Here is a 22,281-nt window from a genome sequence, read left to right as displayed (position 1 = left end):
TTTAATAATAGTTATTTTGTCAAATTGAATATTCAATTTAAAAGTATTTTACAAATTACATTCAAATTTTTATAGTTTTATTTCATCTAAAGTAAATTACGATCTACGGGTTTTACACACTCTTCGTATTGTTTTTAAAAGATATCTCGAAAACTTTCTATTGAATCGTCAAATAAACCGATTTTTGTATTTTTAGGATAAAAATTAAAGACATCTTGCATTTTGTTAAAATATATCCCCTTAAGGACCCACAATAAAAATATTTAGCTAGATTATAAAATTATTAATTAGCTAGACCGGTTTCGATTGCTTTGGCAATCCTCTTCAGTAGCATTAAACCTCTTAAAATTAAAAAGTCTTAAAATTAAAAAATATTTACAAATCCGAAAAAAGAACCGCATCAATCTGAAACAAATAATAATAAAATATTACCCTTAAAATTAAAATAAAATTATTTACCCGATTATAATAATAATAAATCTTTATGTTACACCCTCTAAAATAATGTAACTGCCTGCTTTCACCTAAAACACAATAAAATATTAAGTTTTAATCCTAAGATAGGATTATCGTTATGAAAATATCAGAAAACTGAGGGATTAAGCCTGAAAATAAAATGTAATGCTTATTTTCATTTAATTTTATTTTGGTTTGTTGCAGGTTTTTCTAAATTCTAATTATTTATTCTGTTTTAGGTATACCGAGGATTAAAATGTTTATTTTGTTGGTAATCTAATTTTCTCTTTATTTTTATTTCTGTGTTTTTTATTTTATATTTACAACGTTTCTTATCTTACATTTTATTTTCAGGCTTAATCCCTCAGTTTTCTGATATTTTCATAACGATAATCCTATCTTAGGATTAAAACTTAATATTTTATTGTGTTTTAGGTGAAAGCAGGCAGTTACATTATTTTAGAGGGTGTAACATAAAGATTTATTATTATTATAATCGGGTAAATAATTTTATTTTAATTTTAAGGGTAATATTTTATTATTATTTGTTTCAGATTGATGCGGTTCTTTTTTCGGATTTGTAAATATTTTTTAATTTTAAGACTTTTTAATTTTAAGAGGTTTAATGCTACTGAAGAGGATTGCCAAAGCAATCGAAACCGGTCTAGCTAATTAATAATTTTATAATCTAGCTAAATATTTTTATTGTGGGTCCTTAAGGGGATATATTTTAACAAAATGCATAATACAGCCCACAGAAATGCTCATCTTAATTTGAATAAAGACATCTTGATTAAGAGTTCTGAAAAACGAGGTCGTTAAGACGTCATATTTGGAATTCTTATTAACATCTTGGGAAGGCCTTCCTCAAGAAGTCTTTCTGAGACATCACCTGAAATCAAATCAAATCCTTGAAATGAACCGTCTTTTTAATTGTTAAAACTACTCTATGTACACCGAGTTTATTATCGAAATTGGAAATAAAAAATTTTACTAGATTTTTTGCAATTTTTAAAGATATCGCCTGAAATCGTTTTTCTTATGACTTTTAAACAATATATCAAAAACCACTCATCCAATCGTAAAAGTAAAATATTTAAATTAACAAAATATAACACGTCACTGTACTGAATAATAATCAATTTTTTAAAACGAATGACGTTTTATGTGTCATTTATTGGTGGTTCAATTTAATATTATAAAATAAAACAATTAATAAAACCGATAATAAAATGCGATGAAAAAATTTAATCGTAATTATGAATAGCAAAAACGATAATTGGGTTCATTTATTTCAAATATTGAATGTGGGTAAACACAAAGATGGATTTACGTTATATGAAGTCACGTCTATGGTAAATATAATTCAGAAAAATTCGTTAATTTTCAATTAATTTTACTTAATTTATCACATGATTTATGCAAATTATATTTATCAAAATGTTTTTATTACGTGTCTATTATAATGACCATGAATCTGAGTTTTATTTTATCAAGAATTAGGCTTATTTAGGCCGGTTTTTATTCATAAGTAGCTGTAAATTAATTTCTATTTGGAGTGAATATCCTATTTTTGAATCGTAATCATTGGTTACATCTTTTCCAAGTTTTGTTTGAACGCAACGGCAGTTATCATTTCGATGACACGAATATAATTTTAGCAAGTGGCTATCCACACAATACCGTCTACGGTCTAGACCGTCCACGGTATACCGTATACGGTCTATTTAGACGCGGTATGAAATTATTTTTGCCCTTTTATACCGTGGGGCCTTTATACCGTGCACGGTATACTTTTTCACGGTATACTCTTTATGCCGTCGAGCCCTTATACCGTGTGCGGCATAGTCTCGTCCACGGTATACACAATATAGATTGGAAGGCTTATTTGAAGCAAATGAAATATACCGTGTGCGGTATAGTCTCGTCCACGGTATACATTATACAGATGGGAAAGCGTATTCTACAGAAATGTAACATATACCGTGTGCGTATACTCTCGTCCACGGTATACATTATACAGATGGGAAAGCGTATTCTACAGAAATGTAACATACCGTGTGCGGTATACTCTCGTCCACGGTATACATTATACAGATGGGAAAGCGTATTCTACAGAAATGTAACATACCGTGTGCGGTATACTCTCGTCCACGGTATACACAATACAGATGGGAAAGCGTATTCTACGGAGATTTTTTGCCGTGCGAGGTTTTAAACCGCACACGGTAAGCTATAACACACGGTATGCGTTTATACAGATATTTTCAAGCCGTGCGAGGTTTTTAACCGCACACGGTAAGCTATAACACACGGTATGCGTTTATATTGGGATTATTAAGCCGTGAATGGTTCTATATCTCACACGGTAAGCTATAAAACACGGTATGCGTTTATACAGAGATTTTCAAGCCGTGCGAGGTTTTTAACCGCACACGATATGTCATAATAGACTGTATACGTCTAGATAGAACTTGTAAGACTTGAAATTGCTTTATACTGCACGCAGTGAGCTATATCTCACGGTACATCTATATATTTAACTTGTGGAGCCTTGTATGCTTTTATACTAATTAATCTTATATATTTAAACGAGCAATTCTTGTATATATATATATATCAACGATCTTGGAAATGGCTCCAACGATTTTCATGAAAATGAGTATGTAGGGGTTTTTTGGGGCGATAAGTCGATCTAGCTAGGTTTCATTTATCAGAAATATCGTTTTATCCGTCTTTTCATGAAAAATTCATCAGACAACTATTGGTGTATAACGTAGTTAATGAAATACAATGCAAATTATAACATAACAAAAAGGAGGCGTTTGGGTAGTCTAAAGTGAAAAATATGATTCTTGCTGACATCTATTGGCGAATAACCGAGCGAAGCTCGGTCATCCAGATGGCTCCAACGATTTTCATGAAAATGAGTATGTAGGGGTTTTTTGGGGCGATAAGTCGATCTAGCTAGGTTTCATTTATCAGAAATGTCGTTTTATCCGTCTTTTCATGAAAAATTTATCAGACATCTATTGGTGTATAACGTAGTTAATGAAATACAATGCAAATTATAACATAACAAAAAGGAGGCGTTTGAGTAGTCTAAAGTGAAAAATATGATTCTTGCTGACATCTATTGGCGAATAACCGAGCGAAGCTCGGTCATCCAGATATTTTGAATAAAGTAAGTAAGGAGCTTCGAATTGATAATAAAAATTGAATAATCTTCCACAAAAAAAACTACATCCTCGTAGATGAATAATGTACAACATAATGTACAACTGATACAAGTCACAGTATTTTACTATGACTTGTGGAGTGGAGCACAAGTCACAGTATTTTACTATGACTTGTGGAGTGGAGCACAAGTCACAGTATTTTACTATGACTTGTGGAGTGGAGCATAATTTTAATCAGATTATGATAATCATTGCAGATCAGATTCGTATTGGTATATATGGCATACATTTTTGTAACAATGTACCACTTTTCCGAGTCGAGCGGCTTTTTGTTTCGCTTCTTAATTTTTTTAAAGACGTTATTTGATTCAATCTCTCCTAAATATATTAAATATTGATAACTGGGAGTTGCAATTCCGCCAACTGACAAAAATAATTCGTACCAATTAAAACAGGTAGTGGACCTGTTGTTAGTAGTTCCAATTTAGACTACCAGATGGCAATACTTGTACCTACCATTTTTAAAGGCCAATAAAATATTCAATTTCAAATCAGATAATTCCCGCCAACTAGCGATTATAATTCGTGCTAATTAAAACGGGAAGTGGACCCGTTTTCAGTACTTCCAACTTAGACCACCAGGTAACTTATATAATTTATCAATTTTTGAGGCCCTATCTACTATGTCTTCACTTTCATTTACAAATTTGCTAAACTAAAATGGGATACTCAAAATTTTTAATTTCGACTTATTTCGATATAATTGACAAAATCGCATAGTTAAATCCTTGAAAGTCGTTATTGACCAAATTTAACAATGATAACAAGAAAATTTGTATTAATAGGTATATCCCAAAGCATGTCCGGATGCAATCACAAAATTGGTGGCATGGAAGCGATTTAATGACTTTAAAAATTTACATAAAGAATTAAAGAAACGTTCCAAAGATCTCGCTGTTAATTATAATTTTCCAAAACTTGCTAAATCGTCGTATTTTCGGAGGTAAAATTAATATTAAACATATTGTAAGATTTTTGTATTAATTTAGTGAATCAAATAGATTTTCAGAAGCTGTTATTGAAGAACGCAGAAAATCAGCATTAGCTTTTTTGGAATTTGTTGGCAAACATCCACCATTATGTACTACTGATGTATTTGTTAAATTTTTGGAGGTATTTATTTAATATTTAATATATGGATTAAGAAAATACTGTAAGCAGTTTATAAAAGTTAGCGACAAAGCCACCCCCTCCTCCCATGTTAATAATAATCCGCTTCTGAGTAAATGATTTTCTCAACAAATTTTTGTATTTGCAGTCAAGCTATGTACCAATTCATCAAATCAAGGGTAATATTGACGCAATTCGTGACGAATTACTTTTACCCTTGCCACCTGACATTGTATCTGTAAATTCGTTAAGTTCAGATGAAGATAAAGCAACAATAAGTGATACCGATTCAATTTCAACACGCAGCAGTTTTAGTATTACACTTTCTTCATCACAGGTGAGAATGACAAAAATATAGTGCAGTATATGCAGTGGAAAATACCTCAGCATTAAAAATACCTCTGTTTTAAAAAAAATTAACTCATCCCGTTTTTCAACGCGATAGTTAAGAGAAAAATAGAAAAATTATTCTCTTAGCTAAGTAGGAAATCATTTTAAAAAAATCGTAAATGAGCAAAAAAAAGACGGAAAAGCATTTAAAAAAAATTGAGGGTTATAGCACTAAAAAAAACAAAAAAATGAGACTATCTGAAGCCAAATCCGATGGAAACTTTACAAGAAGGCTCAAATTAGTAGCTTTTAATGGTATCTATTTGTAATAATATAAAGTTTTTGTGCACAATTTGTGAAAATCCAAAAATAGATGCTTTGGAGAAGCCGGACGCGATCGATAACGAAGCATCCTACGACTTGAATTCTATTTTAAATTTACATTTTCTTCTTTAAGAGTTGCTTTACAACCTCTGCATAATTATTAATCTCCTAGATGCATTATGAAAACGTGAAAACTCAAAAAAAGGGAACTTTCAAACTATAGTGTACTAGCTTGACCCCCGCTCGCTTCGTTGGGTTTAAAAATAGAAACTGGTAAAGACCACCGCGTTAAAGCCTTCATCTACCTTGCTCTTTTTTATCCCTCTTCTAAAACACTCGAAATAGAGGTAGGGACTGTTTTAATTTGTTGTCATTTAGTATATCAAAACAGATGGCCATGAATTGAAGTTTTGGTTTTTTGCACCATTTCGATTTAAAAAAAAAATAACTTCCTATTCTCCGATTTTTTCCAAAGTATTTTTTTTTTAAAAGCTACTATTTTTCTCCCAATTATCGCCTGTATAATATATTGAAAAAAGTATTTATGATCTAATAATTTTAATTTTTTTAGAGCTTGGATACTTTTAATAATATTGATTTTTTACCTCAAAAAATTGAATCGTTATCCGATACAAATCTACCAAGCATACCTGAATTGAATACAATCGAAAATAATGTAACAAAATCGAAAAAAATTAGCAGTTCATTATCGGAAGAATTTTCAATACATGAAAGTTGGCATGATAAACCTGAAATGCAGTATATGATCGAAGCAGCTGAACATATTTCACTTGCAACAGAATGTGAATCGGTTAAAAAATACGAAGAAGCGTTTAGTAGTTATAAATTAGGAATTGCTAGTTTATTGAACGGTGCAAAAAGTAATAATTTTTGAATTTTAAATTATTGAATCATATTTGTAATTTGATTGTTATGTGCTTTATAGATGATCCAGATTTGGATCGACGTGAAGCTGTTCGACATAAAGTAGCAAAATATTTATTAAAAGCGGAAAAAATTTATAATATTTATTTAAATTTTGATATTGAAGATCAAAATTGGAATGTAAGTTATATTTCTTGGTTCTCAAAATTCTTTCTTTTAGAAAAATTTTTTATCGAACAAGATTTTGGAAGTAATTTTTCTTATAATTATATCCGTAGTCATAAGATGGTTTTGTACAAATCGCAATCTTGTATAATAATTTTACCTTGAGAAAGCCTACTTTTCTACTAATTTTAAAAAACTAATCAAAATTTGTAAGGTTTATTTAAGGTAGTACGAGCACTAAGGAAATTTTAGATTTGGTATTAAAATTATTTATACCTTATTTTCAACTTTGATGATGAATTTTATTATAACTTCATGAATGTAGACGAAAAATTATAATAAAATTTTTCGTTATCTTGGTTTTCGAAATATCGAAAGCTAAATAATTAAACGAAATTTTCAATTTTCGATATTTACTCCAGATATCGAGTATTGAGCAAAATTTTATTCTTACTTTTCGTATTATATTGTCAAAATATAATATCAAAATTGAAAGTTCACTATCAAAATTGAAAAAATATATTTTTTTTAAAATTTGTGTCCGCACTACCATTTTTACAATATAGTAGGAAGACAAACACATTAAATTTCTTTTTTTTGCAGGATAATATATCCATGAAAATTGCGGATAGTCTTAAAGTGGAAAGACCTTTAGGTGAACTTAGCTCCATTGAAATTGTGGATATTTTATCTTCAGTAATGTTAGTAAGATATAAAAAAACGTCTGAATTATATATAATTAAGGTAAGTTTTTAAATCAAATTTTGGAATAAATTATGTACCAAGAACGTTGGTTGATTTCATTAAGATTTATTTATTTTTAGGTAATACGTAAAAATTCACTATCACGTAACGAATTACCAATTTTGCCTTTAAGTCTACCTTTCATGGTCAAATTATATAAATATTTTTGTACGGAAAATTCAATTTATGTTTTATTACAGTATGCAAGGTAAGATTAATTGGTTCTCTCACTTACTAGGCCAAGGATGGCGAACCAATGGCATGCAACACAATATTTTTGGGTACGCCTCCGATTTTGACTATGAAATATTATACTGAACCAAAGTATTAAAGGAAAACTTTTTTGACATAAAATTTTACCAAAATTTCAAACAGCTATCTCAGTATCTCTGCGAAAAATCATCGAATTTGGAACACCTATAGCTCATATTACTCAAACATTTTTATCACCCCTTAATAAATCAGACTGTTTCTTCAAAATGAGGGAAAAATTGAATAATACCCACAGTAGTTGAATGTTATATGGCTTTCAAAATTGATGTTTTTACAGATATATGACAACATTTCAATGAATTGAATGTGAAGCTTCAAGGCACAAACAGTCATGATAGATCTCATTTGCGTTTCTTAATAATCACGTCAGAATTATTTGACGGCATATCTATGGTCTCATTAAACATTCCTTTATAAAAAAATGGCACGTTGATACATAAAGGTTCGCCACCCCTGTACTAGACTGTCAAGCCTATTTTAAACTTCAACCCTTTCATAAGCAGTTACGACCCTTAAATGTACCGAAATTGATGTGGAAGATGTTATATTGCTTTATCTCGCTTTGGCTCCGGAACTATAGAATTATTGACAGTCTGTTGTGTAGTCTCCAACGAGACGTATAAATGTTTGCGTAGTACGCGGATCCTTCACATTTTAAATAACAAAATCGGGCTTAATGTTTTATTTAAAATTTTTAGAGGTGGAATGTTGTGGAATTATTTTAAGAATCGTAAATCCTCAATCTCAAGTAAAGACGTACCTGATACAATTAACGAAAATGACGTCGAAGATAGCTATAAGGACTTAATTAATGATTATTGCTCTAAACAAAAAAATGATGATACGAGTAATGAAAATACAAATAATAATTTGGAATTAGAAGACAATCATGAACCTGAAATACCAGATGATACAAAAAATTTACTGAAAAATGCACAAGAATTATTAGAATCTGTGTCAGATCTGCTAGAGAAAAATAAACAATTGAAACCGCCTGTAAATGAAACTGTAGATATTAGTAATTTAGAATTTTTAGAATCTCGTAAAGTTGATATTGAATTTGTGGATTGTTGGAGTGAAGAGTGTATAATGCAATGGCCACGTGTGTCTGAAAGTACAGTGATTATGTTTGCATCTCAGTTAGTTGTTGCCTTAGAATCGTTGCATCGACTTGGTATCGTTTGTTAGTAAGTTACATTTTTTTAAAATCTATTATTATTCCTTTATTTATAACATCCATCTCCCAAATCTTTCATTAAATTTATGTAATTAAAATCTCTACCACTTAATTACATTAAGGGGTTATCCTTGATTTTATATATCAGACGTTACGGTTTTTTTATGATTTGAGTACAATCGTAGGCGTTTCGAAGATGTTAGATCGTTTACAAGGGCCTCTATTAGCAAGGCTGTTGCGGCTATCACTAGACACTGGCTGGGCGGAGGTCAAGCTGAACGCCTGGGCATGACAGTGTGCCGTGACCTTTTGCTGGAGCTGTCACTGTCCAGCTCTTAACATGAGAAGATGGACGTACTTGAGCCAGCCTTTCTTTGATGACCTCTCCGACCTGAAGTCTGTTGACGTCAAAGCACTCCTGCTGTTCTTAAACAGCTCCAAATGGTTCATGGAGTAATGGCTGGGGATGGGCCTCTTCCTTTCTTTGGTATCACAACAGACCCTATGGTCTAAGTGTGCCGCAGTCCAGGAAAGCAACTCTAACCTAACCTAATCTAACCTGCATCTCCCAAACTAGAATTCTTAAGATATTACACGAAATGTTGAGCGAAAAATCTTATTTTGATAATGTTTTACAGCGATTTACAACCAAAAAATCTACTTCTCGATGAAAAAGGGAATTTATTATTATCGTATATGTATTATTGGGAAAATATTGAAGTAAGTCGATGCCCTGAATATCCAGCTGTAATGTATACAGCTCCTGAATTAAGTACAATTTCTCCTGTGACCAAAGCTGTTGATTGGTGGAGTTTTGGAGTGATATTGTATGAAATGCTGACAAGTTTGGTAAGTTATTTAAATTGTTTTAATACATTCTCAGGGGTGTTTGAAATAGAAAGGGCTTTCCAAATAATTTCCACATTTTAACGACCTTTTCTGGAAAAATGTCTCAATGCACATTGTATTAGGTCCTCACAGATTTTAGTTTTTTTTGTGATTGGGAGAGCTGTTATTTCCTTTAATGTTCCTGAAATTTAATAAATATTGTTTTTTTTTTAGAATTTTTATAAATGTCATCCAGGAATTTTCTCACCAAATACAGTTTTAAACATTCCTAAATTTGTATCCCCGGTAGCTGAATCCTTATTAACGCAAGTAAGTTATTAATGCAGAATTTTTATTCAGCAGAAAATTTTGTACAAAATATGTATTTTTAGCTTTTAGTACACTGTCCCGAAGAACGTTTAGGGTATGGATTAAATGGTGCTGAAAATATAAAAGCTCATCCATTTTTCGCAGAAGTTAACTGGCGTCAATTAGGACAACGAAGTTAATTATTTCACATATCTGCTTAAAATACAAAATCAACATCAGTATTGAAATTTTTCTTATAATACAATGAATAAGCCGGAAAGTGAAAAAGTGGGGAAACAGCACCAATTTGAATGAAACTTTTTGTAACGTGTTTATAGGACTCCAAGGAACATTCAGCTAACTTTACCTAGTCAGGAAATAGCATAGGGTCCCAATGAGGGGCTTATGTAGCCCAAATTTTTTTGAAATGCTTATTTTGGTTTAAAATTATCATCTAGTAGATATTTTTGGTCGCTGAATACAAATCCGATGTCAGATTACACTAATTCTGTCACCCCACTTTTCCTATGCATCCCGGCTTATTATTTGTACTATTATTTAGTATTATTTTAAACATATCCCTTGAACTCGAATAAGACTATTAAAATATAAAATACTGCTAGGGTATTATAAATTGTTTACATAAAATCAATAATACTAGTCTCAAAATGTATATTATTGGCTAGTTTATTTACTTACTTATATGCTTCAGCTATTTAAACAGTGTGTTCTCAAAAATTGTTTACAATCCTTTTTTTTTGTTATTTAATTTTTTTAATATTTATTATGCAATGTTTATTGTTTTGATATAATTTTGTTATTTAAAAAAATAAATCTAAATAAATTTCCTAATATATTTCCACTTATTTGGCCACCCTTAAATAAAATCTTGTACACAGTGTTACGGAAATCTAGTTATTCGGGTGTTAGAAATGCATCTAATAATATGTATTTACTTTTAAAGAAGATAAGATTAATAGTTAAATCTTTACGACTAGATTTTTATCGTAACAATCTCCTCTATACATATAAAATTTTTCGCCCTGAACTATTGACTGACAGACGGATCAACACACAACCTAAACAGATGATCGTAGAGACCTGAAGCTTGGAGGATGGGTTATTTGTATGCCGTACGCATTCGATAAGAAAGGATTTTCCGAAATTGCACCAATAAGGGCTGAAAAACAGAGGCAAAATTTGTATGGAACAACGTGATTGCTCGTTCCAAAAAAGAAGATAAGTGAGGTCAAGGAAAGTGAGGGCTATAACACGATAGTCTTTGTTTTAAAAAATATTTTTTTTGTAAAATAATTTTGGATACAGGTAAGTTCCCGTAAAATGATCTATAGTTCTTAAGTTAGGCGATTTAGTTTAGTTTGACGATGTGATGTTGAAGTAATAGATGCAGTGTAATCAGGAGCTGGGTATGATGTAAAGTCGCCAAGTTTAGTCAAAGTATTAGCACTGGAATAGACTAATAGAGATACAAAATTTAATTTCCTCTTATAATGTGTATTGGGTTTTCTAGCTAAAAGATACTATATCTAGTGTTTTTGTTAAGAACTCACATCCCCGTAAACAACCAGTAAAAAATAGGCCACGATCCTCAAAAACGGTTCGGTTTGGAGAAGGCTCTAAGGAAAAAAGTAATTTAATGGAAAGCGTTCTTAGATATGTTTCAAGTGCGAGTTAGGGTCCCGTACCCGAAAATTTTCGTTATTAAAAGACCATCGCTACTCTAGACTAGACATAAGTCATAACGGAAAGCATTTTTCCTTATTCGATTATAAAATAGATTCTAATATTTAATTGACGAGGTCATTTTTAAAATACAAAACTATTGTTAACAAAGATATTGTTTTATCTATGATTGTTAAGTTTTTCTATCTAGTAACTTTTCATTTTTAAGGTTATCACCTTAAAAGTATCTGAATGTGACATATTTAAAACTAAAATATTGTTTGAAAATTTAACCTTAAAGAGGTTATAAAGTGTGTTGATAACTCAAAACTCGAATGATCAAAATAATTAGAGAAAATAATGCCAAATCTTAAGATAACACCATTAGGTGCTGGACAGGATGTTGGCCGTAGTTGTATTTTATTATCAATGGGTGGTAAAAATATAATGTTAGATTGCGGTATGCATATGGGATATAATGATGAGCGAAGATTTCCAGATTTTTCATATATCACACCCGAAGGACCTTTAACTGGTCATATAGATTGTGTTATTATATCACATTTTCATCTGGATCATTGCGGTGCGTTACCGTATATGTCAGAAATGGTTGGATATACAGGACCAATTTATATGACACATCCAACGAAAGCAATTGCACCGATTTTATTGGAAGATATGCGTAAAGTAACGGTTGAACGTAAAGGTGAAACAAATTTTTTCACATCCCAAATGATTAAAGACTGCATGAAAAAGGTTATAGCTGTTACATTACATCAATCTGTGGTAGTTGATTCTGAGTTAGAAATTAAGGCGTATTACGCTGGGCATGTCTTAGGTGCAGCTATGTTTTGGATAAAAGTGGGTAACCAGTCAGTTGTATACACAGGAGATTATAATATGACACCAGATCGACATTTGGGTGCAGCTTGGATCGATAAATGTCGACCAGATTTACTAATTTCTGAATCAACGTACGCTACAACAATTCGTGACTCAAAACGATGCAGAGAACGTGATTTTCTTAAAAAAGTACACGAATGTGTCGATCGTGGTGGTAAAGTTTTAATTCCCGTATTTGCTTTAGGACGTGCTCAAGAATTATGTATTTTACTCGAAACATATTGGGAACGAATGAATTTAAAAATTCCCGTATATTTTGCATTAGGTTTAACTGAAAAAGCGAATAATTATTATAAAATGTTCATAACATGGACAAATCAGAAAATTCGAAAAACATTCGTACAACGAAACATGTTCGATTTTAAACATATCAAACCGTTTGATCGTTCATACATAGATAATCCAGGTGCAATGGTTGTATTTGCTACACCCGGTATGTTACACGCTGGGTTATCTTTACAAATTTTTAAAAAATGGGCGCCAAGTGAAAACAACATGGTTATTATGCCCGGATTTTGTGTACAAGGGACAGTGGGACATAAAATATTAAATGGAGCGAAAAAAATCGAATTTGAGAATCGACAAATTGTTGAAGTTAAAATGGCTGTTGAATATATGTCGTTCAGTGCGCATGCAGATGCAAAAGGTATCATGCAATTAATACAATACTGTGAACCAAAAAATGTTATGTTAGTACATGGGGAAGGACCCAAAATGGATTTTTTAAAAGATAAAATTCGAGAAGAATTTAACATTGATTGTTTTAATCCGGCTAATGGCGAAACTTGTGTGATAACAACACCGATTACAATTCCAGTCGATGTAGCTTTACCATTATTGAAAAGTGAAGCGAAAAAATATAATGCTTTACCGCCCGATCCAAAACGTAGACGAGTTGTTCATGGGGTTTTAGTAATGAAAGATGATTCGCTGTGTTTAATGGACGTGGATATGGCTTGTAGTGAAGCCGGTATTAAGCGACATATTGTACGATTTACATCAACTGTCCGTATCGAAGATCAAGGGACAGCTGCGTCAACAGCTGATAAATTATTAACGCTAATACGAAATCATTTACCATCGTGGCCAGTACAATTTACGGATGGTTCGATTTCTGTTGAATCCGTGTTGGTTAAAGTTGAAGGTGATGACGGTGAACAAAAGAATGTTTTTGTATCATGGACGTCACAAGATGAAGATCTAGGTAGTTACATTTTAGGTATACTAAATAATATTGGTCAATGAAGCTTTATTCAAAAAGCTTAGCGTTTAAACAAATTGTGTATATTGAATAATTTGTTAATTATTTTTCGTAATTATATTAATAAGAGAAAATCAATGTGTACATTTTTATATTAGTTTATTTTTATAAATAAATTTTATTAAAATATCTATTTTTTTATTTTACACTAGCGGACCCGACAGACGTTGTTCTGTAGAAACGTAACTTCAATTCATTAATATCTATACTATGTTTAGCTGCCCGCTATGCCCGCTAAGCCCACCCGTTAGCTCATCCCAACAGGCCAACTAAACCCAAATTTTACTCTTATCTATTACCTCTGTTCTATCCTGCTAAACCCCAACCCATCAGCCTTCGGCCTAGCTGGAGCCTTTAATAGTGGAGCTCGCTGCTAAAAATGCATAGTACATAGTTAGTTGTAATAAAAAAGTAATTTTAATATTAAACAACACCTCAATACTAATAAAAATGCATAGTATACAGTAAGTCGCAATAATAATGAAATATATTATTTATATGCGCTCCCACCATTTAATGAAATTTAGTTTCTTTGGTGCAGAACCCTCAAAAACAATTGTAGCGGACCTAATGGTGAATCTAAACCATCCTCGAATCCCCTTGAACACACACACAAAATATCATCAAAATCGGTCCAGCCGTTTTTGAGTTTTAGCGAGACTAACGCACAGCAATTTATTTTTATAGATACAGATGGAGTTTAAACATGTTCGAAAAGCCAATTGTGAAGGGTGAAGATCTATATTAGTACAACCAATCAGCCGGCATGCATAGGAAAAGTAGGGAAACAACACCGATTTTAATGAAGCTTTTTGTAACGTGTTTATAGGACCCTAAGGAACATTCAGCCAACTTAACCTAGTCATAAGAGGGCATAGAGCCCAGCAGGGGCATGGCCACTTTTTTGACATTTTTTCATCCGGCTTTTTCATTGTATTAGGTATATGGGGTTTGTGATCTTTAATTGATGCGAGTATATCTGCTGACCAGTACCATTAACATTTCATTCTAATGCATTAAGCACTGGTCAGCATATTGGAATCAATAAAGAACGTAAGCCGGATGTTTTATTTACATTAAAGTAGTCCGGCCGTCACGTGGAAAGTTCAATCACCGATCAATTTTTGTACAATTAACATTATTGTGAGTTATTCCATAATGTACTGTGTTAAAATTAAAATTTTAAAATGAAATAATCCAAAATTTTGCTCGGCAAGAGGCCCTAAAACTGTATTTATTGCGATCATAGGTACTTTGAACTCTCATCTACCGCAAAAAAAAAAGAATGAACATTCACGGTACCTGCTCAAACAGCCGGACTACCTTAATACAAGAAAATACCGAAAAATATTCATTTTCAGTGTCATTTTAAAGTCAACTACCCGCAACTAATAAAAGAGTTTAGAAAATATAATATAAAATTCTATTTTTGCAAATTTTAATAGATTATCGAAACAGAAAAACGTCTCTAACAAAATTTTTACAATTCTTTGTGATTACAAATTTTCGCATATCTGCTACTTGGATGATGGAAAAACATAGGTATTTTCTAAAGAAGTTAGTATATAGATAAGATTTTCACATTTTATTTTTTCCTGATCTCTCCAATAAAATTGTTAGCGAAAAAGATCACACAATTTTGGTAAACTTTATCTGTCATGATCCTAAATGCTCTTCTTGGGCCAACATTTAAAAAAATTTTGATAAAACTCTATTTCATCGTACTATTTACTTGTGTAAATATACAAAATTTGATTGTAAAATTTTTATTTTCAATCTTTAGACTCAAAATTTAACTTTATTAAGAATTTCTTTGAATTATTAAATCTTCGAAGCAGACTGAACAATCCATTCGAAAGCTTTATGATAATTTTCAGAACTAATCAACACAACTGGCAGAACGGGACCGGTAGAGTTCCTTGGTTCAGATCTATCCAAAATGAGGATTTCTGAACTCTGAATATCGGATTTGGATGCCAAAATATGTCAATGGATTGTGTTAAGTTATTCAGATTGATTTTGATGAGGCATCGAAATTCTTGGAGATTTTTTATTTTTATAAAAAATTGAGAATGACCAAAGTCATTATGACCATTTCTATATTATTGAGAATTAATTAACACACTGTTTAAGGTTAATTGACCCAATTGTCCCAATATTAATATTTCTTCTATAGCTTTCTTTGCGTATAGCCGTTGTTCTACATTCATTTTCCGATATGAAACAGCCCAGGCATCAGCATATATTGCTGCTTCGTCTCTTGTTGTGACAATCTCTGCCCATGGAGAATTCTCCCTCAGCCCGGAATTATCCTTGATTTGATAACCTCTCATTTCATCCAGATGTTGTACTGGTTGTTGAAAAATCGGATCCTCACTGTCTTCTTGATTTCTTTTCCTTTTCGTTACTGCAGGCGTAAATTGCTAGAAAAAAGATCCATTATCGAAAATTTAACAAAAATTCAATTTACACCTGTTAATACATACCTCAGGTTCTTCTTTAATATCATTATCAGTATCAAAAAAAGATATTTGTGGCAAATCTGTTGTTTCCTGATCACGTAAGAATTCAAATGCTTCAAAATACCATAAAGTTGGTTCGTATAAATGTACTTTACCCATTTGTTCACTCTTTTCGATTTTCTTCAATTCTCGTCGATAACATGTTCGCATATTGTTAATGCGTCTCTTTAGGGTATCCACATTAGCGTTGGGATCAATTCGATGGAAGTATTCCAACAATGTTTCCCAACCTGCCTGTCGTGTGTTCTTATGTTTGTAGCTATCATCGTTTGTTTTCCATAATTCAGGTAAACTTTTGTATTTACTAATGAAAGCTCTCCAATGTTCGTTATCAACTATTGATACCATTATTCCTTACAACTAATCTTATCAAATTTCAAATAATAACGAATGTTGGTATATGAAATCGTACAACCAGTTTGACAGATTTATCTAACATGAAGTCACGACCATGTCACGACTGAACTATTTATTTTGTTCTAATTTTATTCTATGTTTGTCAAACTTGCAATTGGTACGAATACATATTTGAACGAACTTCATATACAATGGTGTATACCCAATATAACAGATTGTACCACGCGTTGTACAACATGAATCAAATGTAATGTCTTACATAGAAGTTTATTGTGTGGTTATAGGCAACTAACTCTACATAAATGAATTGTATGGCATATATGTTAGTGACTCAACGACTATACATAAAGCTTTGTAAAAATGAATGAATCTAAAATATTTTAATGTCTTATTTAACTAATGAAATGAGTTGAGAAACATTAAAAAATATTATCAGGCGAGCGAAGCGAGCCTCTACTAGGTTAAAATGTAACTTTTTGGTGGTAAACTTTACAAAAAAAATACAAAAGATTTAGACATGAAATGAAATGTTGTAGTTCCATATTTATGTCTAGATGTGTTATCAATCATTATTTTTAGAAAAAATTATATAAATAATAATTAATAAAAAACAACTGTATTTTTTATTTATTACATGTATGTATACAATCTATATATATGCAGAGACAGTGGCACCATCTATGAGCTACATCTAATACTAATATATAATTGGCTACATTTAATATTAATTTTAATTGAGTGGCCATTTGTAGATTCTTTCAAGTATTAAAAAACTTCATAATGAAAAATACAAAAAACGTGATAACAAAACATAAACAATTAATTTTTGCAGTTCTACAGTAGAATAACTTAAAAATTTAAGTGATATTAATACAAGTAATGAAAAAATTTTAATTATAGTTATTATAATTTTAAAGTTATTTATTAATTAATTGTAATTTTAGCAATAAAATGCCACGACGTCGTACGTTGGCGGGTCGTAAAGAGCGTGAGACGACGAAAACAAGATCAAGAAGAATTATATCTTTATCAAGATGATATTAATTTTAAAATGTATGCAGAAAATTTTGAGATTGCTCAAAAGAATTTGCATTTTGAAGTATGCAATGTATGTCATCGTCGTTGGTTTGATTTACAAATTAATAAAGATGTGTTTTGTTGTATTTGTCATAAATTTAAAATCAAAAATGAATTGAATATTTTCACAGCGGATAATAACACGGATCCTGGTTTACAACCTGATGTTTTAAAGAAATTAACGTTTGTTGAGGAACAATTAAATTAAAAATATTTGTCAACAAGTGAAAACAAACAATCGACTGAGATAATTGTTGAAATACCATGCATAGACAGTGTTGATTACTCTATCACACTATACATACATATATGTCACACATCCGTCACAATTTACGCCTAATTTGAGCCCTCCCGGGTAAACAGTGATGTTTACGAAAAAATGTTTCAAACAAAAGTTGTTTATTTTGTTTGTTGATAAGGAAGATTTTTTACATTTAAACTTTTCTTCTGTCTCTAACGCTTTACAAAATGTGTCCTACGGACCCATAGGTCACGACCCAATTGACCTATGTTGCTCATTTACGAACTTGACCTCACTTTTTACGTCCTGAGTACGCTGTACAAATTTCAGCTTGATATCTATTTTCGTTTTTGAGTTATCGTGTTGGCAGACAGACGGACAGACAACCGAAAATGAACTAATTAGGTGATTTTATAAACAAATATACCAAAATTTTGTTCATAGCATTAATATTTTTAAGCGTTACAAACTTGGGACTAAATTTAGTATACCTTGCATATTACATATATGCATGGTATAATAATTGAAGTATAATTTTATTTTAGAAATATCTATTTTATATGATACCATTCGCGAGCCATTACAAAGTTATACTTTTAGCTAGTTTTAATTTTTTGTGATTTTTCGAGGTTTATGCACTTGGAAAAGCACATGCCGATAATTTGACAATTCGGAAGACAATTTACAAGATATTCATTTGAGATTTTAAATAATACGACCGAAACTGCTAAATGTTTTTTGCCTTTAACGCTAAATATTTACAAACGTCATGCTTTGTTACTTTATTTGGTATAAAAAGGCCTTTTTTATTGACAGATTAAAATTATGATCGATTTTTAATATTTTTTAAGACTGGCACAATCTAAAAACGTTTATATCTTTTTTAAAAGTCAGCCCACTCCACAAACGAATACTTACTGATAAAAATATATATTATACGAAGTATTCAAAAAGTATACAGAAGAATGGTTAAGGATACTGATCTGTCTAGGGACTTAAAGCCTAGACAGATATGCAAAAGTAGCATTTCTTTAAAGAAAAACCTTAGAAAAACTTTTTTGTCGGGTTGCTAAGGGTGCATGGTAATTTTAATAAGATTACTCACCATGAGAAAAACTGACGATTCTGTGGAAACGCTCGGCGCTCTCAATTTTGCCTCTCTGGCCTTTGCTCGGCTGGCTCCCTTAGATCGGGTGCGACCCGAAGGAGCACCTATTGGATGTACCTAAGTTTAGTAAACTATATACACACTCGAAACATTTCTGAGTAGAATGTCACATTTGAAAAATGAAAATATAGTTTGTAATGCGGATTCGGGTAGGGATTAAGTAATTTCCAAAATTCTGATTCATTTAATCGATTTTTGATGCTTTTAGCCCATCTGCTTGATCAGTTTTCTACTATCCACGTTTATTATTAGAAAATATGAAAAAACGGAAATCGTTTTTTGTACTCGATGGTGTCTTCGAAATCCGAAAAACTATTTTTTCCGAAAGACAGATATTAACCCGTGTTGATATTTTTCAAATTATAGATGGGTTCGTAAATATAAACACTTTTCGAACACCTCGTTTCACATATAGAAAATATAAAACATGTAAATAACAATTTTTTTTGCTTAAATATTTCTATACTCGTTTCCGTTCGATTCATACACCACTTCTTGAGTATTCTATATGCAGTTAACATATAAAATAAACCTTTTAAAGATGAAAATACGTGACTTAATATAAAGAAACTCAAATCCATTTTGAGTTTTACATATCAAACTAACTGTTTGATGTACCTAAAAGTATATTATACATATACAACACAACCGATTATATTTTTAGGCAAATATGTTTATATTGTCATGAACTAAAGATTATAAATATTGAAGAATTCCATTTTAGAAAATATTTAACTGACTTCAAATAAAAACAAATTTATAATAGTTTTTGATCAAAATGTTTTTATCAAGAAATAATGAGTAGCTGATATATAACTAACTCTTCCCACTACTATATTTTATCTATGACTAACTCTATGATGTAATGAAAATGTAAAATATTTGATTTTGCTCCTGTTTTATCATACACATATTTTATCTCCAATAGGGAATAATCCCGATGTCGAATTTGGCCATATTTACCCATAAAAATGTAAAACTAGACTTGATAGCGTGACAAAGGGTGCGTTTGTAAGCAAAATGGCGATTGTTAATCGGTAAGCGCTGTCAAATAGTAAATAGCTATATTCCTCTAGGACGCTAAGTTAGCTTTAACCGGGGAACCTAACCTAATTTAAATATATGTTTGTAAATTATTCATATTAAAAAATTACCATTACCAATAATGAATAATATATTAGATAATGTTGTGAATGATGAAGAAGAGATGGAAGTTAGCAAACATGCCCTGGCCGAAAACTGTACAGTTTGTTTTTCAGCGCTAGTAAGCGCTCTCAAGCGCTTTTTTCTGCCAAACGCACCCAAAATTGCAATCAATAGTTACCCATCTCCTTTTACCAAAACAAAGTTTTAATGTAATCTATATGGCGATACCCAAGTGTGACGTCACTAGTGGATATCTTCCTCTTTGTTTAGTTAGAAATTTTAAACGTTCATATCTTGCATACTAGTAAAGACTTTTAACCAACTTCACTTTTCTGCACGTCCAGTGAGAATTCTTCAATTGAAGTGATAACAAAAAATTTTGTTCGATCTTCTTTTTTGATGAACCATGTATACAAATCCTGCAAATGGGCCATATTTTTCAAATTTTTACTAAAATTTAATAGATTTTTAATTTGGAAAATGCAAATGGTAAATATGTTGAAAAAAATTAGTAGGCTTCAGAACACAGTTAGGTAATTTGGATTAAATAGAATTTTCCTTAATTAAATGTTCCTTATCAAAAAATAAACAACTTTTGTTTGAAACATTTTTCGTAAACATCACTGTTTATCCGTGAGGGCGCAAATAAGCGTAAATTGTATAGTATGTATTATATAAATTGTATATGTATGTGCTGGAGTAATAAAATTAAAATTACTATTTATGCATGGTATTTCAACAATTAACTCAGTCAATTGTTTGTTTTCACTTGTTTCATATGGATTAAAGTAGAGCCCATCAAAAGCACCACTTTTGGATTATATTTTTCGAATTTTTTGTAGGATTTTGAATAATAGCGATTAATTTTCAGAATTTTTAAGAGATAATATTTTTAGTTTCTGCAGCTCCGGAGTGATGAATTTTAATCTTTGCGAATATAAATAAATACAATAATTATTAGAAAATTAATAATAGGTTTCTGGACAATCATGTTCCATATTTAAAATTCAATCCTTTATTATATATAGAATGTTGAAAAGTAAAACTAGGGCATACACTACTACCACGTTGATTGTATTATTTAAGAAAATAGTTTTGCATAATAGCGTTGATCATTAATGAAGGAAACTGTAGTTTACAACTTTTAAATGTTTATCTATTAATTTCAAATACTAGGAATAATATATTTCTCTTTAAGTAAGTACCTATGTGATGTGCTAATCGATTCGAGTAATTTCAATGTTGATCTTATTTGCTGGAGGCATTTTATTATACAAATAATAATACAATGCTAAAGTTAATTGTAATTTTCAATTATGATTCTCTCAGTAAACTTTCTTTTGACTACAGAAATAATAGACGTGTGGCTTTGATGAAAAAAATAACATTTTAATTTCAAGAACATCCTTTTGTCCACTAGGAATAAATCGGGTTGGATAAAAGTTTCTAATGATTAATCATGATATGTAGATTAACAAAACACAAAATTATTATTTTTTTTTATTACGAATAAGGATATAGCAAACACTAATCAGAATTATTGTGAAAGTATTATATCACGCCATGTGAAACGCTATGTATAAGCAACAATACATTTTAACAGAATGAAGCAGGTTACTTGATCATAACTACTTATAACTTGAATACACAAAAATGATTGTATGCAAGGCGTGATGTCATTCAAGACGCCATGAAACTCTACACTGTTTTCGAATAAAATTTGAATTGGTTTTTGAAAATGCAAAATACATATTGTAAATTTTTTTAGTTACAAATTAGTTAGTGTAGTTCAGATTCACTAAAAATCAAGTAAAAAAAACTTTTATCAAGAAGAAAAACGACTTCAAAAGAAAAACTTTTCCTAAACAAATTAATATGCACTAAAAAGTAAAAAAAGAACGATAATATAATGTAGTTAAAATTATTGTTATTTTTGGAGTCGGTGTCATCCAAGGAAACAACTCTGACAGAACAGTTTGCTACATTAGCTTGTTTGACACTGACTCCAAAAATAATAATTTTAACTACATCATATTATCGTTCTTTTTTTTACTTTTTAGTGCATATTAATTTGTTTAAGAAA

General features: G+C 30.9%; 3 protein-coding genes across 3 annotated transcripts; 2 read left to right on the top strand and 1 right to left on the bottom strand.

Annotated features, from left to right (window-relative positions):
* Window positions 1-6,501: 6,501 nt before the first annotated feature.
* On the top strand, window positions 6,502-10,562 carry LOC123293281 (ribosomal protein S6 kinase delta-1). The gene is made up of 7 exons (XM_044874045.1): window positions 6,502-6,524; window positions 7,113-7,253; window positions 7,334-7,461; window positions 8,225-8,713; window positions 9,342-9,552; window positions 9,766-9,861; window positions 9,924-10,562. The coding sequence occupies exons 2-7, from the start codon at window positions 7,125-7,127 to the stop codon at window positions 10,038-10,040; spliced, it is 1,170 nt and encodes a 389-aa protein (XP_044729980.1). The 5' UTR covers window positions 6,502-6,524; window positions 7,113-7,124; the 3' UTR covers window positions 10,041-10,562.
* A 1,215-nt stretch (window positions 10,563-11,777) lies between these two features.
* LOC123293280 (integrator complex subunit 11) lies at window positions 11,778-13,751 on the top strand. The gene has a single exon (XM_044874044.1). The coding sequence runs from the start codon at window positions 11,884-11,886 to the stop codon at window positions 13,669-13,671; it is 1,788 nt and encodes a 595-aa protein (XP_044729979.1). The 5' UTR covers window positions 11,778-11,883; the 3' UTR covers window positions 13,672-13,751.
* A 1,619-nt stretch (window positions 13,752-15,370) lies between these two features.
* On the bottom strand, window positions 15,371-16,613 carry LOC123293614. Its single transcript, XM_044874492.1, has 2 exons — window positions 16,174-16,613; window positions 15,371-16,110 (listed from the first exon to the last, which is right to left on the bottom strand). The coding sequence occupies exons 1-2, from the start codon at window positions 16,555-16,557 to the stop codon at window positions 15,790-15,792; spliced, it is 705 nt and encodes a 234-aa protein (XP_044730427.1). The 5' UTR covers window positions 16,558-16,613; the 3' UTR covers window positions 15,371-15,789.
* Window positions 16,614-22,281: the final 5,668 nt, after the last annotated feature.

This window comes from Chrysoperla carnea, chromosome 2, assembly GCF_905475395.1.
Source record: "Chrysoperla carnea chromosome 2, inChrCarn1.1, whole genome shotgun sequence".
Lineage (NCBI taxonomy): Eukaryota > Metazoa > Arthropoda > Insecta > Neuroptera > Chrysopidae > Chrysoperla > Chrysoperla carnea.
Note: the sequence above shows the minus strand (reverse complement) of the source record. Positions and strands in the feature narration are given on the sequence as shown.